The sequence below is a fragment of the Zingiber officinale genome, chromosome 5B, assembly GCF_018446385.1.
Source record: "Zingiber officinale cultivar Zhangliang chromosome 5B, Zo_v1.1, whole genome shotgun sequence".
NCBI lineage: Eukaryota > Viridiplantae > Streptophyta > Magnoliopsida > Zingiberales > Zingiberaceae > Zingiber > Zingiber officinale.
Window position 1 is genome coordinate 113,145,294 of NC_055995.1, and position 16,311 is coordinate 113,161,604.

General features: G+C 37.9%; 1 protein-coding gene across 1 annotated transcript; it reads right to left on the reverse strand.

Annotated features, from left to right (window-relative positions):
• Positions 1-2,468: 2,468 nt before the first annotated feature.
• Positions 2,469-4,234, reverse strand: LOC121986926 (calcium-dependent protein kinase 7-like). Its single transcript, XM_042540848.1, has 3 exons — positions 4,057-4,234; positions 2,830-2,973; positions 2,469-2,602 (listed from the first exon to the last, which is right to left on the reverse strand). Exons 1-3 carry the CDS (start codon positions 4,232-4,234, stop codon positions 2,469-2,471), a joined length of 456 nt encoding a protein of 151 aa, XP_042396782.1.
• Between the last annotated feature and the right edge of the window lie 12,077 nt (positions 4,235-16,311).

Genomic DNA, 16,311 nt, shown 5'->3' on the forward strand with positions numbered 1-16,311 from the left:
TAATATCTAATTACACTACAACCACTCCAATGGTTTGTCCCATTCCATCTTGATTGTGAGCAACTATTTATAATTTATAAAGATCTGATAACATGATCTTCTGTGTGTCTCCTCACACCATGTTATCTACAATATAAATTAAATGGACAACTACACTTAGCATAAATGTAGGTATTTGACCAATGTAATTCTTATATGTTTATACAAAAGCTAGACTTTTAGTATACACTCTAACAATCTCCCACTTATATTAAAAGACTATGCTACCATATACTCTGTCATACATCTGATTCTCAACCCTTCAACATGCCCATCAAAAGCTCTTGCCTTAAGGGCCTTAGTGAAAGGATCTCCACTACAACAAAAACCTTCATAGACATCGGTTTTCCACCGGTGTCTATTTCATTTTTGACCGATGTCTATGAAGCCGATGTTAAAAGTCTGTCATTTTAGACATCGGGTTAAAACCGATGTAGTATCACTTAACGACACCGGTCTTTGAATCAGTTATTAACCGGTGTAGTATCACTTAACGACACTGTTTCATCAACGGTGTAAAACCGATGTAATATTGTATGTTAATAACACCAGTTTTGGCAGCGGTAAATGACCGATGTAATATTAGTTAATAACACCGGTTTTGCAGCGGTGGAAAACCGATGTAATATGTATATTTTTTTAGAGCACAAATTTGATTTCCGAAATAATGAAAAACCGACAATAACAAAAAAAAATACACAAATATTCACAAATTATACAAATATTCTTCATTCAATAATATCCATAAAATACACAAATATTCACAAATTATATAAATAATCTTCTTACAACAATATCCATAAAATACCCAAACATTCTTTTTACATCAAAAGCTAGCTAATAGATATCAAAATCAAGGTAGAACATTCTTTTAACACATCATGGTAGAACCGCACTTCAAATGTAATCTAGCATGCATTCAGCCCACTCGAACCGCACTTCGTCAATTTCAACTCTGGAGTACTTGAGATTTGTAAACTGTAAAAACACATAAATTCATCATATGTCAAATAACTAAAACAAATATGTACATGTATCAAATAAAATAGAATACTGAGTTTAAGGAACTCCTTAGTAGGTACGGCGTATTCTTTTAGCTCCTTAGCTTGTATTTAACCATCACTGGATACTGCACTTCTGTTACTGTTGTGCTGAATTACTTTGTTGCAGGAGGAGTGTTTCTAACCTTCTTCACAGCGGATTTCGTGAAAGTTTAGATCAATTAATACAATCCTATGTTCAACGACAAGGCACAACTCCATTCAACTGGGATATGGGCAGACCACTGCTTACACTTACACCAGTAGAAGATGGGGATGAGAGAAGGGATGGTCCAAATCAAGCTACTAGGAGGTCTAATGTGTTTCCACCACTATTTTTGCCTCCAAGATCACCACTGTGGCACTCTGGGATGCATCTAAACAATTGGGTGAGGCAAAACATGCATTGCTCAGAAATTGTGTGCAACCTTTCTTCTATAGTTACACAATAAGTATAGTCAATATAAACAACCATGAAACTAGTGTTTTGTAACTGTACTTGATTTCCAAATATTATTTATTGTTATCTGCTCTCTTTTTGTGGTTTGTACTCTGAAATTTGTTGGTTTCATCATTATACCTTCCATTTCAATTGTATCCTTATCTCATGATTTCAATTATTTTTAAATTTTTAGTGGTCATGCGACTTTTTGTCTTGGATTTTTGGTAAATACAGTGTTTTGCCATTTTCCTGGATGGGCATCACTGATGTCATTTTAAGTGTGACGTTAAGGGTATTAGAAATATTGTTATATATCACGTGTTTTAGCATCCAAGCTAAACATAATGGTAATTTGTGCAGGAATGGGATGCTCTCAATGACTTAAAGGCAGAAATGGCTAGGATGCAACAGGAGGAGGACGTGCTTGCTTAGCTCGCAAGAGAAGAGAAAAGAGATGGGCCCGCATTCTACCCATTTTCTATGCTTAAAAGTTGGTTGGTGAACATTACTATATGCTGTTATGTATATCACACAAATGACAAATCCTTTGAATTGAATAGCAGTTATGAACTGGTTTTTGTCAGACTACATTAGGCATACCCAAGAAAAGTTTTCTTCCTGATAGTGATAATAGACGCTAGTTGGGCTTCATATTCTTCTAGCTAGAACTAAAATGAGAAGAAACTTAGGGAATTAAATCATGTAAAATTCAACAGAAAAGGGTTGGATATAAGGAATATGTTTATGATTAAAAAAAAAGAAGTATGAGCAATTCTGAATCCTGAAGATATTTTGTTATGGAACTAACAGTAACGATTGTGTTTAGTTCAAGCTAATCTTTATAAATTAGCAATACCATATCAGAAAATAATGAAGAATCAATACTCACATAAAAACTTTGAATATGTGAATCATGAAAGATCATGAAAGACTGCCTTGCTTTGCAGTTAACCGAAGTTGGGATCAGGTTCCAACATCAGCCGAACTAAATGTTTAGCACTGTCAGAAATACTAGGCCATGGTTCCCGTTTGAAATCTATTACGCCCCTAAGAATTGCTTGAGCAACTCCCTGTTCAATTTCTGCAATTAAGAAATCATAGCTCGTTAGATAGAAAATGTATCTGAAGAAATACAAAAAGTGTATTAATTAATAGACAATAAGTATCTTATTAGCATAAAGTGATAGAACTAATAAAGAATAGATTTATTCATGGAAAGCTTACAGTAGACAATAAGTAACTTATTTGTATAAAGTGGTAGAACAAATAATGAAGTGTGCAAAATGGATTTATTGATAGAAAGCTTACCAGCCCAAAATGGTGGAACTCCACACAGTAAGATATAGAGTATAACTCCAGCACTCCATATATCAATTTCTGGTCCATAATTCCGTTTTAAAACTTCTGGAGCCATGTAATAAGGGCTTCCAACTATCTCAGAAAATCTTTCACCTAGAATTGGGGTAAAAAGAGAAAAAAAAGTAGAGCACGCCCTTATAGTAAAACTAAACTTCAAGTTATGTTATTGAATGGAAGTGATCATTAATGAGACTCAACAAAAATGAAGATCATTAATATGCATTCATATGGTAACTAATCATTCTAACTTCATTAACCAGGAGAACTTTAAGACTAAAATAAATAGATGAATACAGTAAAAATAAAACTCTCCCTCAACTCCACTGAACAAAAATTGCTTCTTGTTCAAGCAGTGTCATTGCCAATAGTTCACTCCATTCATAACATTATGAACTTAATCTTCTCATTCAGACACTCAGAGATCAAAATATTCAAATTAGACATGAAAACAATCTCAATAAGTGCATTGCCAATAGTTCTTAAAATATTACCAAGGAGGAGAAAATAAGGAAAACATTCTTACGAAGTGTTCTTTTGTTTTAGCAAACTAACTTAGCAAAATGCAAGGAACAAAATGTTAAGTAAACAATGAATTGTGAGATAAATTCTTTCCTTAGAACAACATTAACGGCAATACACGAACTATTTTAGAAGACAACACTAGCATAGATAGTTCCATGGCTGCACCACATTGTTAGCAACACAAAATAATCAGATAAAGACAGTATCAGTGGAAGAAATGTTATGTTAATTATCTATTCTGAACCTAATCACAAGATTAAATCAATGTGCCCACATCCGTACCTACACAGAAACTTCAACTGGTCCAAGCTTTTCTAATTAGAAAGAAGACACTTCATCAAAGGGGGAAAAATCAACAAGCAGTAGAAGATGAGGATGATTTGGACTTGTGAAGTTCAAAGTGGCGAGGGTCTTCTGGTAGGACTTCGCGCAGTACAAGCAACCATACACCATGGGACCTAAACTGATAGATGATGATCGTTCTTTGTCAATGAAATACGCAGCGAAATCAAGTGATCATAGTGGGAAAGAAGGGAGGAAATGGGGGATGAAGGAGAAAATAAGTGTACCCAAAATGGCGCCTCTTCCGGCTTCATCAATGTCTATTATGCAGGGCTTCGCGGTCCATCTCAGAAGGGAGGAGCAGGAGAAGACATCCTCCCTTCTCCGCCCAAGTTGCTGCCAATTCCAACACAAGGAACTGAGGAAGGAACTCACGGATCATGAAGACATCCTCAACAATGGTCTTCATGACCACAGCTGCCGCGCGCTCTGAGTAGTGGCCCCTTGCCACAATGCGGTCAAAGAGCTCCCCGCCCTCGCACAGCTCCATGACCAAATGCACGACTCCGTCGTCCTCGCACGGTGACGTTATTAGTAACAAGAAGAATACAGGCAATCAACTATGGTTTCCAAGACACATCCACTCAGTTCCACATCCACAGCTTAATTCCTAATGAACTTTCTGAACTTATTCTGCATGTAGAATTTTACAGGTGACGTTAGCTGCTAAATACAAATCTCCTAAACATATTCAAAAATGGCAATGGTGTAAGGAAGGAAGGACATCAAGTATAATCCCCAGCTGCATCAAGTCACAAGGCTTGCCAAGAGAGTAGTTTGGGACAAACCAGTCCCTTGTAAGAAGCTAATAGTGCTAGACACAGGTGAAAGAAAGCAAAATATCAATATGAAAAGACATGTAGTGAACTGGGCATCAATAAGCGAGGACAATTCTAACTTTGCACATTCTCATTTTTATCTCATCACTTACCAATAATGTTGGCAAGTCAAGTATTGAAACCCTACTCCAGAAACTATCATGCACATTCTCATTTTTATCTCCGACCTTGCGGCGGAGAGGTCGCAGCGGCAGGATTTTCCAGAACAGTGCGGCAGGAGGGGAGAGAGGCGATTCTGCTTCTCTCGGATTCTCCCGGGTTCGGAGAGGGAGGCGCCGGCGCTTCTGCTAGGGCTCGCGGAGAGGGTCGTGGCTCGCGGCGAGGAAGGTGTCTGGCCGCTGCTGCTTGGGCTTGCGGTGAGGAGACTGCTCGCGGAGAGGAAGGTGGCTCGCTGAGAGGAATAGGGTTCGTGGAGAGCTCCAGCTCGCGGCGAGGAAGGTGCGGTGGCTCACGGCGAGGAAGGTGGCTGGTCGCGAAGAGGAGCTCTCTCGTGGAGAGGGCGGTGGCTCGCGGAGAGGAGCTCGCTCGCGGAGAGGAAGGTGGCTAGGGCTCGCGGAGAGTAGCTCGCTCGCGGGCGGTGCTTTTTTTGATGCGACGCGGCTTTTTTTTTTCTTCTTCCGCGGACTGGACCAACAAAAAAAACAAGAGAGACTGCGAGCAACGTGGCTGAGGTTTCACAACGCGGATGGAGAAGCAAGGGCGTCGTGTCTTTATCCTGATCGGGAGAGGAAAGGACGTCGATCTAGGAAGGAGAAGAGGGAGATGAGGTTGAGAGAGATGGTCGGAGATTTAGGTTTAGGTTTAGACGAGAGAGATGGTCGCGCTGAGGAAGGGGTGCGATATAGATTTAGGTTTGGAGGGAACTTCACAGTGTTGCAAATTTTGGCTGTGGGAATATTAAAATATTTTATTTTGGTTCATTAACACCGGATTTTAAAAACTGCGGTTAAAATCGGTGTCTATTAACGAAAAAAAGACGCTCATAGACATCGCCTAAAAAACCGATGTCTATGAGCTAAAATCTGCGCTTATAGACACCGATTTTTGAAAAAACCGGTGTAAAATACTCAAAGACATCGGTTACCCACTGATGTCTATGAGGGTTTTTGTTGTAGTGCTCCCAGGTTATCATCTGATGCAATCTAGGCAGCAATAACTTCTCCTCGTTATACGATGTCTCGTATTGGGTGGTACTTGCGCTCTATGTGTTTACTTGCCTTATGGGCTCGTGGTTCCTTCGAGTTTGCTACTGCACCACTTATTATCATAATACACTGTAATAATTTTTGGGCAAATCAGGAATCACATCTAAGTCCATCATGAAGTTTCTGAGTCATATAGCTTTTATGGCTGCCTTAGAGGCTGTCACATACTCAGCTTCTATGGTGGAGTCCGAAAAGCATTTATGCTTATTACTCCTCCATTGTTATGGCTTTATCTCCTAAAGTAAACACAAAACCCTGAGGTCGACTTACTATTGTCCCTATCTGATTGGAAGTCAAAATCTGTGTAACCCACAGGGATTAAATCATCTGCTTGGTAAACCATCATATAATCTCTATGCTTTACGGCAGTCCAATGTCTCTGTCTTGGATTACTTTGATATCTGCTATCCATGCCCAAGGCAAAACAGATATCCGGTCTCGTGCATAACATAGCATACATTAGGTTTCCTACAGCTGAAGCATAAGGAACTGTCTTTATATCTTCTATCTCTTTTGATGTCTTTGGAGACATCTCTTTAGATAAAGATACTCCATACCTAAAAGGTAGAAAATCTTTCTTGGAGTCTTGCATGCTAAAACGAGCTAGGATCGTATCGATATATGAACCTTAGGATAAACACAACATTCTGTTCTTGCGATCCCTTATTACCTTGATCCCGAGAATATGTGCGCATTCTCCCAAGTCCTTCATATCGAATTTCTTAGACAACCATACCCTTATTTATGACAACACTTTGATATTGTTTCCAACTAACAAAATGTCATTTATGTATAGTACAAGAAATACCACAACGTTTCCATCACACTTCTTCTTTACACAAGACTCGTTCGGACACTGAATAAATCCATACGACTGGATTACTTCATTAAACCGGATGTTCCAAGACCTTGAAGCTTTCTTTAGTCCATAAATAGACCGATTGAGCTTACATACTAGATGCTCTTTTCCCTTTGCAATAAACCCCTCTGGTTGCTACATACGGATGTTTTCTTCAAGATTTTCATTAAGGAAAGCTATCTTGACATCCATTTGCCAAACCTCATAATCCATATGAGCAGCAATAGATAAGAGTATCCGGATAGACTTAAGCATAGCTATTGGTGAAAAGATTTCCTCATAATCAATTCCCTCTTTCTGAGTATACCCCTTCGCAACAAGCCTTGCTTTGAAGGTTTCCACCTTCCCGCCTGCCCCTCTTTTCCTTTTGTTGATCCATTTACATCCAATAGCTTTTACACTATTTGAAGGTTCTACTAGCTCCCAGACTTTGTTAGAATACATAAATTCTTTTTCTGAATTCATTGCTCTTTGCCAAGATGCTGCATCTTTATCTTGAGTGCTTCGTCATATGTACGGGGATCAGGTTCATGTTTACCTGGGATCAAGTCCGACGACTCTCCCAAAAACATGAATCTTTCAGGTTTCCTAACAACCCTCCCACTACGACGAGACACTGTCTATAGTTGTGTATCATTTGTGATACGTGTTACAGTTTCTTGTGGTATCTCATCTTGTACTGTTGGTATTAGATTAGACGTGTCCTTTATTATTTCCTTAAGAACAAATTTACTTATGGGCTTATGATTCATTACATAGTCCTCTTCTAAAAATCGGGCATTGGTGCTAATAATGACCTTATGATTTTTAGGACTATAAACCTCCTTTCGTTTCTCTAGGATAACCCACAAATAAGTGAACTCCTGTTCAGTGTCTCCCTTCAGCATATATGCTGGACTACCCCAAATCCGAATATGCTTCAGACTAGGCTTATGTCCATTCTACAATTCTATGAGAGTAGAGGGTTTTGACTTAGAAGGTACTATGTTCACTTCCATTTCCAGAGTGTATCCTTAAAACGAATTTGGTAATTCTGAATAACTCATTATTGATCTAACTATTTCCATAAGAGTCATATTCCTTCGTTTTACCACACCATTCTGTTGGGGTGTACCAGGTGTAGTCAGTTGGGATTGAATCCCGACTTCTGATAAGTGACTCCTGAACTCTCCTAAGAGGTACTCGCTACTGCGATCTCACCGTAGTGTTTTGATACTTTTACCATGACGTTTCTCCACATCAGCCTTGTACTCTTTGAACTTATCAAAACACTCAGACTTGCGGCACATCAAGTAAATGTACCCGTATCTCGAATAGTCGTCTATAAAAGAGACAAAATATTCAAAACTACCTCTTGCCTGGATAGTCATAGGTCTATACAAATCAGAATAATTCCAACACATCTTTTGGCTCTATACCCCTTAGTCTTAAAAAGCCTCTTGGTCATTTTTCCTTCCAAATAAGACTCGCAAGTTAGAAAGTTTTCCACCACCAATGAACTCAAAAGTTCATCGACTATTATCCTTTGAATCCTACTCAAGTTAATATGACCTAGCCTTAGATGCCAAAGATATGATTTGTTCATTTCTGAAGGTTGCTTTCTCTTATTAGAGTTAGAAGATGTGTTATTAATTTCTATTTGTTGCATCGTGGGAGTTTTTGGATTTAGAATATATAAATTGTCAACCAACATACCAGAACTAATAACGTCCCTATTTTTCTTGATAACAACTTTGTTATCAAAATAGACAGAATATCAAATTCTTTGAATAGTTTAGAAACTGAAATCAAGTTCTTTCTAAAACTTGGTACGTAAAGACAATTTCTCAAAATTTATGTTTTATTCTTATCAAAGGATAAACATCTCCCACTACAACAACTGCTACTTTTGCAGCAGTGCCTATGTAGACGGTGATTTCCCCTTCATATAGTTGTCGGGTTTCTTGGAACCCCTACAATGAATTGTAGACATGATCAGTGGCTCCCGTATCTTCACACCAGATACCGGTAGATAACGTCACTAAATATGTTTCAACAACTAATGAATAAAATACACCTTTATTGTTCTCAGTTCTGAGAGGACAGTTCACCTTAGTGTCCAAGTTTTATTTTTAATCATTATAATTGTGACTACTAAGTCTATTCTTTAGTATAACAGCTAGGGAATTGAAAAATATTTGAAATTCTAAGAATCATAAAAATATTTGGTCAAGACCAACACCTCAAAATCTCCGTAAATTTTGTATGTCACCTTTGTCCCTCTTCCCCCAAGGAGAGGGACGAAGTCCCAGATCCAAGATCCAAGATGAGTCCAAGAATGAAGATCTTGACCCTTTTATACCTCCTCCAAACTGTCCAGGAAAACCAGGAAAACAGGGGTTCGGTAAAATGAGTTTTTCACCCACTAAACCAGGTTTTCTTGTGATTCACCCTGAACCAAAGTTGTATCTCTTGAAATTATCTTCAATCTAATACTTGGATCAAGCCCTGGCTCCAACCGAGACGAAAGTTATGGCGGTTCAAAGTTTGGTCTGCAGTCTCAGCGAAGGTCCAGTTGAACCCGCGGTTAAGAGGCACGGCCGTGCCATTTAGTATGGGTAGACAAGTATCCCTCTCTGTTGGACCTGAAGTAAAGTTGTAGATCTTGAAGTCAGCTACGTTTTGGTATAAAGATCATCCAAAAACTCCAACCGAGCGCAAAGTTATGGCCGTTTTGCGAACGGTCTGCAGTCTGCCCAGAATTCAGCACAGCTCTGTTGGGTTTGCAAGATTGCAAACATAATCCCATATTGTAAAACACATGGGAAAGATCATGGGTTTATAAAGAGAAAAAATATCTCTATTGGCATGAGACCTTTTAGGTAGAGCCCAAGAGCAAAGTCATGAGGGTCTAGGCCCAAAGTGGACAATATCATGCAAATGTGGAGATATCTAAATTCTTTTCGATCATACAAGTGGTATTAGAGCCCGGACTGTCAGAAGGTTTAACCACCGACTGCGCACAACAACGATGGTCTGATTAAGCCATGTGGGTACAATATTATCTCGAACAAAGAAAGTGGAGGCTCCTATGTTCGAATTAAGAAGACCAGACACCAGATAAGGAAATCCTAGTAGGTTGGGTGGACCGAAGGGCAAGAAGACCTGGTGGGTCGAAGGATCGGACTTGGGAAGCATATGGTCCTTTGTTTGAGGGGGGGGGGGGGATTGTTGGGTTTGCAAGATTGCAAAAATCCTACAAGCTCTATTTTGGCGTGGCACAGCTCATGTTCTTCGTCACACGGTCGTGTGGGATCCACACGGCCTCACACGACTTCTTATCTGGTTGAGTCACACGGTCGTGTGGCTCACACGGCCGTGACCCTTTTCTTCTCTGCCGAGGCCACACGGTCGTGTGAATTCACACGGTCGTGACCATTTGGCACGACCGTGTGTTGGTTGGCCACAGGATGTTGGCACGGTCGTGTGGCATACACGGCCGTGGCTTGATTTGCTGCTATGGTGGAGCACGGTCGTGCCATTTGGCACGACCAAAACAAGCTAATGGCCACACGGCCGTGCGGCCTACACGGCTCATTGCTCCTATGTGCGTTTTAGCTCCATTTTCGCTCCAAATAGCATCCTGTCAATCAAAACAAGCAAAGAGCAGATCTTCGAACAAAATATAATGGAAGTATGACATTACAATGAAATAGGGTGCAATAAACATAGATTATGCTAATGAAATACAAGTAGATGTGCGTCAAGACATGCATAAAAGTGTATATAACCTACGCACATCACCCAACTGCTTAGTCTTTTCTTGGATCACCTTCTTGAACTTGTGTTTGGTGAAATCTTTCTTCTTCTTGAATAGCTTTCGAACTAGATTGACTAGTTCGGAGGTGATCTCCTCGTCGTCTTCTGTATCGACTCATCTTTGGATTTTGGTTTAGTTCAGAACTTGGGCTTTGGCTCCTTACTTTTGATTTTACCTATAATCAACAGGAGTAGCATTAAATTGTTTATGCAGTTTGAATTCAGAAAATAGCTCATCTAATTTTACTTTAAAAGGTCCCTCGAAATTTGTAGGCATCGACCATGGAAGCCCACAAGGTATATCTCAGAAATGCTTTTAGGATATACCTGATGACATTGTGGTTTTCGATAGGCTATCTGATTGAGTGTAGGTCGTTGAGCATATCTTGGATCCGAGCACGGAGCCAATCTGCTGAATATTCATCCTGCATTTATTCAGAAGCAAATCTATCTTACATACCTTACCATTGGAGGTCCCTTCGTAAAGCTCAATCAACTTGTCCCAAAGATCCCTTGCACTATTGAATGGTCCGACTCGGTTTAGTTCCTCTTTGGTCAAGCTGCACTGTAGAGTCTGAGTAGCTTTAGCATCAGCCTCAATCTACTTATAAGTGGTGTTGTCCCATTTGTCACAGCCAAATGGTACTTCTTCATTGGTGGGGTATGTGAATCTTATTTGGATCACGATCCACATCTCCACTTGGGTCTTCAAGTGGTACTCCATCTGATCCTTCCAGTAGCCGAAATCATAGCTAGAGAAGATAGGTGGTCAGGCCATGCTATAGCCTTCTTAATGGGTTATCAAAACAAATAACTCTTGCAAGAAAAAAAATAAGAAAGAATGTGCCAAGATTTGGTCTTGAATTAGTTGTGTGGGAGTGAAAAAAATAAAATGGGAAACTGAAAATAAAGCAAGAAAAAGATTGATCGAACGACGATTGCACCAATTCAAAGCACCCCCACTCTGATGCCAATTGTAGGATAAAAAAATGTTGGGGTGAGAACACTTCCACTCTGATATCAATTGTAGGATCGAAAAAGTATTGGGGTGAATAGCACGTGTCGCTAACTCCCTTTTTTCGAAGTACGCAGTAGAATAATGAAATACAAACAAAACACAAATGACACATTTGTTTTTACTTGGTTCACAACTTGTGTTGTTAGTCCAAGGCTCGCAGTTGTTGATCGTTTCAGGTAATCCATTAAAAATCTCCTCATCCAAACAATAATTTGGGGGCAAAGATTCATCTTTTACAAAAATTTAAGGAATGGTAACATGTTTATCATTTTTTACAAATTAAAGCACAAAAAGACAATTAAGAGAACAATTATACCGACAAATTTAAGGATCTGACGTTGATTGAAGTCGAATTTTAGAGCAAGACGAGAGTAGGAAGTTGATCAAAAGTGTTATCCAGAGGCTGCTATCCGTAGATTCATTTATAGGTCATTCCGATCACATGTATAATCCCCAGGCAACCTAGCTAAGTCTCATCCGATCTGACACTGTCATGCTTTATCCATCTCCGGTGCTTGTATCATGTCTGATCACTTGGACCTTCTATCGCCTGGATCCTATTTGATCACTTGGACATCCAATTACTTGGACCTTCGATCGCCTGGATCTCCAGTCGCCTGGATCCTCTCCGATTGCAAAGACTATCCTGGTTCAAGATACTTTGCAGATCTCAAGTTCCTACACCATAAAATTAGGACAAATGGAGTAATAATATAAACGAAACAATTTGCAATTGTCCCTCTCGATTTTGGATTTCCAATGAAACCTTGGGTCAGATCTACATCTATTGTTCCCTCAAAGGAACACGTCCATACCCACTCTACTAAGGAGATTTTGCTTGTCTGCCAAATATTAGTTCCTCCAAACCTGATTCGACTTCTTGCTCGACATCCAATCCTCCGATCCTCAGGACTTCTTTCAATGTCTGGTCCTCTCTGACCCATTGGCATGCTAGACATTTGGCCCACTGACTCATCTAAACTTCTTGTTTGGTGTTCTTGATCTGTCAAGACTTCCACCTTACCTAATATCTGATCTAACTGATCTATTAGGACTTTCACTTGACTAGTCTCACTAGGACTTTTGCTTGTCTAGTCTTACTATGACTTTCTGGTTGAACTACCTACACACTTGATCAATCTCATGAGATCACAAATAAACATAACGTTAAACCTTTACCAACATCAAAACTCAGATTTAATTATCTAGTTCTGCCTACACCAACTACAAGATCTTGAAAAGTTCCCATGACTCAAGGGCGGAGCCATGCTTTGTCTAGGGTGTGCTCCAATTAGGTGCGCTCCAACGCCACCTATTTATTTTTTAAAAAAATTTAAGTAGGTAATTTAGCGAGCGGATTAAAAAGGACTTGTGGAGAGGGATCCAAACCGTATGTTGTGTCCACTTTCTCTTCCCTCATTGTCCTAATATATGTGCTTTCTCTTCCCTCATTGTCAGGGAGAGGGACTTGTAATGTTTTTTTTTTTTTTACTTTACCCCGCGGGTCATCTGAGTTAGTATGTAACGGGTGTTGTCACAATGAGGTCACAGGGTCGATCCTCGGAACAGTTGGGAAATAAATCTCCTATCCCAGTATTACACCTTGTCTATCACATGCTTGCTCGGATGCTGCGATTTACCGTCCTCGTGATGACTTTGGGTCGGGTACGACGAAAACATTAGGGGCGAGCGTTTCACCTTTTTACCACAATTGATCATCCAAGAACACCCCCAGAGTCCTTTCTCTACTATTTCTACTTGCTCCACTCTGTTCCACCTCGCTGGCTCGTTGCTTCACTTCAATTGGTCATTGCTTTGCTGCAATTGGCGGCTCAACACTATCATTCACTTCCTATTCAAATATTCTCTTTTTTCTACACATATGTAGCTTCGTTTTAAATCTTCCCATTTCTTATCGGATTGATCAAATATATTTATGTAATTGGCAAGTTGAATCACTTTGTTTTAACTTTTTCTATTTCTACAACAACAACGGAATGAGTATTTTCAACTATGAAACTTATTAAAATAACTCTCCATAATAAAATAGAAGAATTTTTTTAAACATATTTATAGCCATCTACATTAAACGAGAGTTTGCTAAAATAATTAATAATGATATACTAATTAATGAGTTTAATTTTAAGAAAACCAAATGCACAACTTTAATAATATTTTTTCTTCGCACTTTGAATTTATTGAATACTTTTATTTCATATTTTTGGAAAATTAATATTCTCATACTTTGTATTTTATTTATATTTTTTTAATTAATTAATTTATTATATCAATTATAGTCAATGATAAACCCCAAGAATTTTGAATCCTGGCTATGCCCCTATCGTGATGACCCACCATACACTAAAAAAACAATTATTTAGGGATAAATTGTGTGATGAATTTTAAAAAAAAATCATTGCAAAATCATTTTGAGAAAAAAATTGCGACAATAAAATATTTGTTGAAAAAAAATGTCGCTAAATTTGGCAACGAAATAGTGGAAATTCGTCGTCAAATCTACGATGAATACTTTATTCGTCGCCATATTCATTGTAAAGATTGTGACGAAAATAGAAATTCATTGCAAACTTTGATGACCACGATATGGGACGAAAAAAATTTTCTCGCATATTTAGTGACAAAAAAGTGTATTCATCACAGATATGCGGCAAATTTGGATTCATCGCAAATCTATGATGAAGATTTATTCATTGCCAATTTGCGACGAATACACTTATTTGTCACAAATCCATGACGAAAAATGGATTCATGGCAAGACTACCAAAAATCCAAATTCTTCGATAAAATCCAAATTCATCGCAGCTTGTGACGAATTCATAATTCATCACAATTTTGAAAATCTAAATTTGTCACAAGTTTGTGATGAATTAAACTCCAAAGCAGCAAAGCTGTTGTAAACTTGTGATGAAAACCCAAATTCATCACAAACATGAGACAAAATTCTAAATTCGTCGTAGTTTTACGATAAATTTAGGTTTTGTCGCAAGTTTGTGACGAATTTGGAGTTTCATTGCAAAATTTTAATAAAAATAGAATTTATGATTGATTTGTGATGAAACCTTTTTCATCGTAAAATTAGTTGCAACAATTTAAAAAAAAAATCTAGAACCATTCAATTTGGTATTTTATGAGATATATATACAAATTCACACACCTATTCAATACATACAATACACACACAATACACCAAAAATAAATATAAAAACGACAATAACATTCTACCAAACATATTTCATCATGAGCAATATCCAAATATATTCCATATCCAAATGAATACAACTAACTAACACAATAAACCAACAACAATACAATTAACAACAAAAATAAATATAACAAAGTTTCATCAAACAACCAAGTTACAATGTATCCAACATTCCAAACATGTTTCTAAGTTATGATATCCAAATGATAATCTCGTACCAAAATGTCTCAAAACATGGGAAAAATATAATAAAAGATCATCTAGTCCTCTCAAGAGATCCTTCTCATTCCAATCTTCTTCTTCCTGCATTAGAAAATAAACAAACAAAAAGACTTACTTATTCCAATGTGGATTTCCAACAACCTCCTTTCTCGGCATCACCAACCCCGTTTGAAATAAAAATAATAGTACTAATAAAAAAAATACAAAAATGAAGGATTCCAAACTCAATAAATAACAAATTTCAAAAATACTGGTTACAAACAGTCATGCAAAATCATCATCATCGTCGTTGCCAACATCATCACAAGTACCAGGAGGAATCTGACTTGGAGTTGAGCTAAACTACTGAAACTATCACATAATAAAGTCTTATTGTCGTCACATTTCTATCATTTTCTGATCCCTTTGTGTCATTTATTGATGTATTTCTTTAATTTGCTGATTCCTTTCAAATATTATGTCCTTCAAACTGCTAACCTCTTCAATTAACTTATGTATCTGTGTCATTACTACTAGTGGGGTTAAAAAGAAGAAGAAGATATATGAGCAACATTATAGATTCTGCTAATAGAACTCATACCTAATATCCTTTCCCCTTTCACTCCCCCATTCGCCTCCAGCAATAAAATTAAATTATTACTAATAGACTACTCAGATCGCTCATTATCATCACCATCCCCTGAACTTCTATGTGATAGCGATAGCTGATAATATCTCTCCTATGAAAAATTCAAATCTTAATTAGAGCATATACATAACTTGTAGAATCTAAGTTATAAATTAAATTAAAGATTAACTTAAACCTTAATTGTTCTAGCTCTATCCTCGCTCCAAGTCTTATCTTTTCTTTAAAAAATGTAGATGAAAGTGTCTATAAATTCTGGCTCCTTTACTAATTCCTTGGACTAAAAATAACACGGTTAGAAATATTGTAATAGTCTGAAATAAATTAAAAAACTAGTTGCAGAGTTAAAAAAATTTACCAATTTGTGTGTATGTTTCTCAATATTTATAGATCTTCTTGCATATGTTGTAGACGAGTCTCTTGAATTATAAGCTTGATTTATTTTATTCTCTTGACTCCCTTTTTTGCTCTCCTCGGTTTGCTAATGGAGATCCTACTCCAATTTTCTGAAGTGGCGTAGGCTGGCTTTTTCCCCATAGTCTTAACATAATTTAATACAGGCCGAAAGTGATCGCCATATTTTTTTTTCTTGAAAATTCTTTTAATTTTCATCTCTTGATAAGGGTCCCAAGTGAATGGCCGCTGAAATGGAAAAAAATAATTGATTATATATTAACTTAATTGTTTCCATTAAATCGGTTATATACTTTAAACTCGCACTACCACAGTGCTTTTGTGGGTCCTGAAGTGTTTGAGTGTGACCATGAGTCCCCTCTCT

Excerpts from the sequence above, each read along its gene's own strand:
- LOC121986926 (XM_042540848.1), bottom strand. The coding sequence starts at position 4,234 with ATGGAGCTGTGCGAGGGCGGGGAGCTCTTTGACCGCATTGTGGCAAGG. Across the intron at positions 2,974-4,056 it reads TTGGGCGGAGAAGGGAGGAT|GTGAAAGATTTTCTGAGATA; the intron begins GTCTTCTCCTGC and ends CCCCAATTCTAG. Across the intron at positions 2,603-2,829 it reads AGTTCCACCATTTTGGGCTG|AAATTGAACAGGGAGTTGCT; the intron begins GTAAGCTTTCTA and ends TCTTAATTGCAG.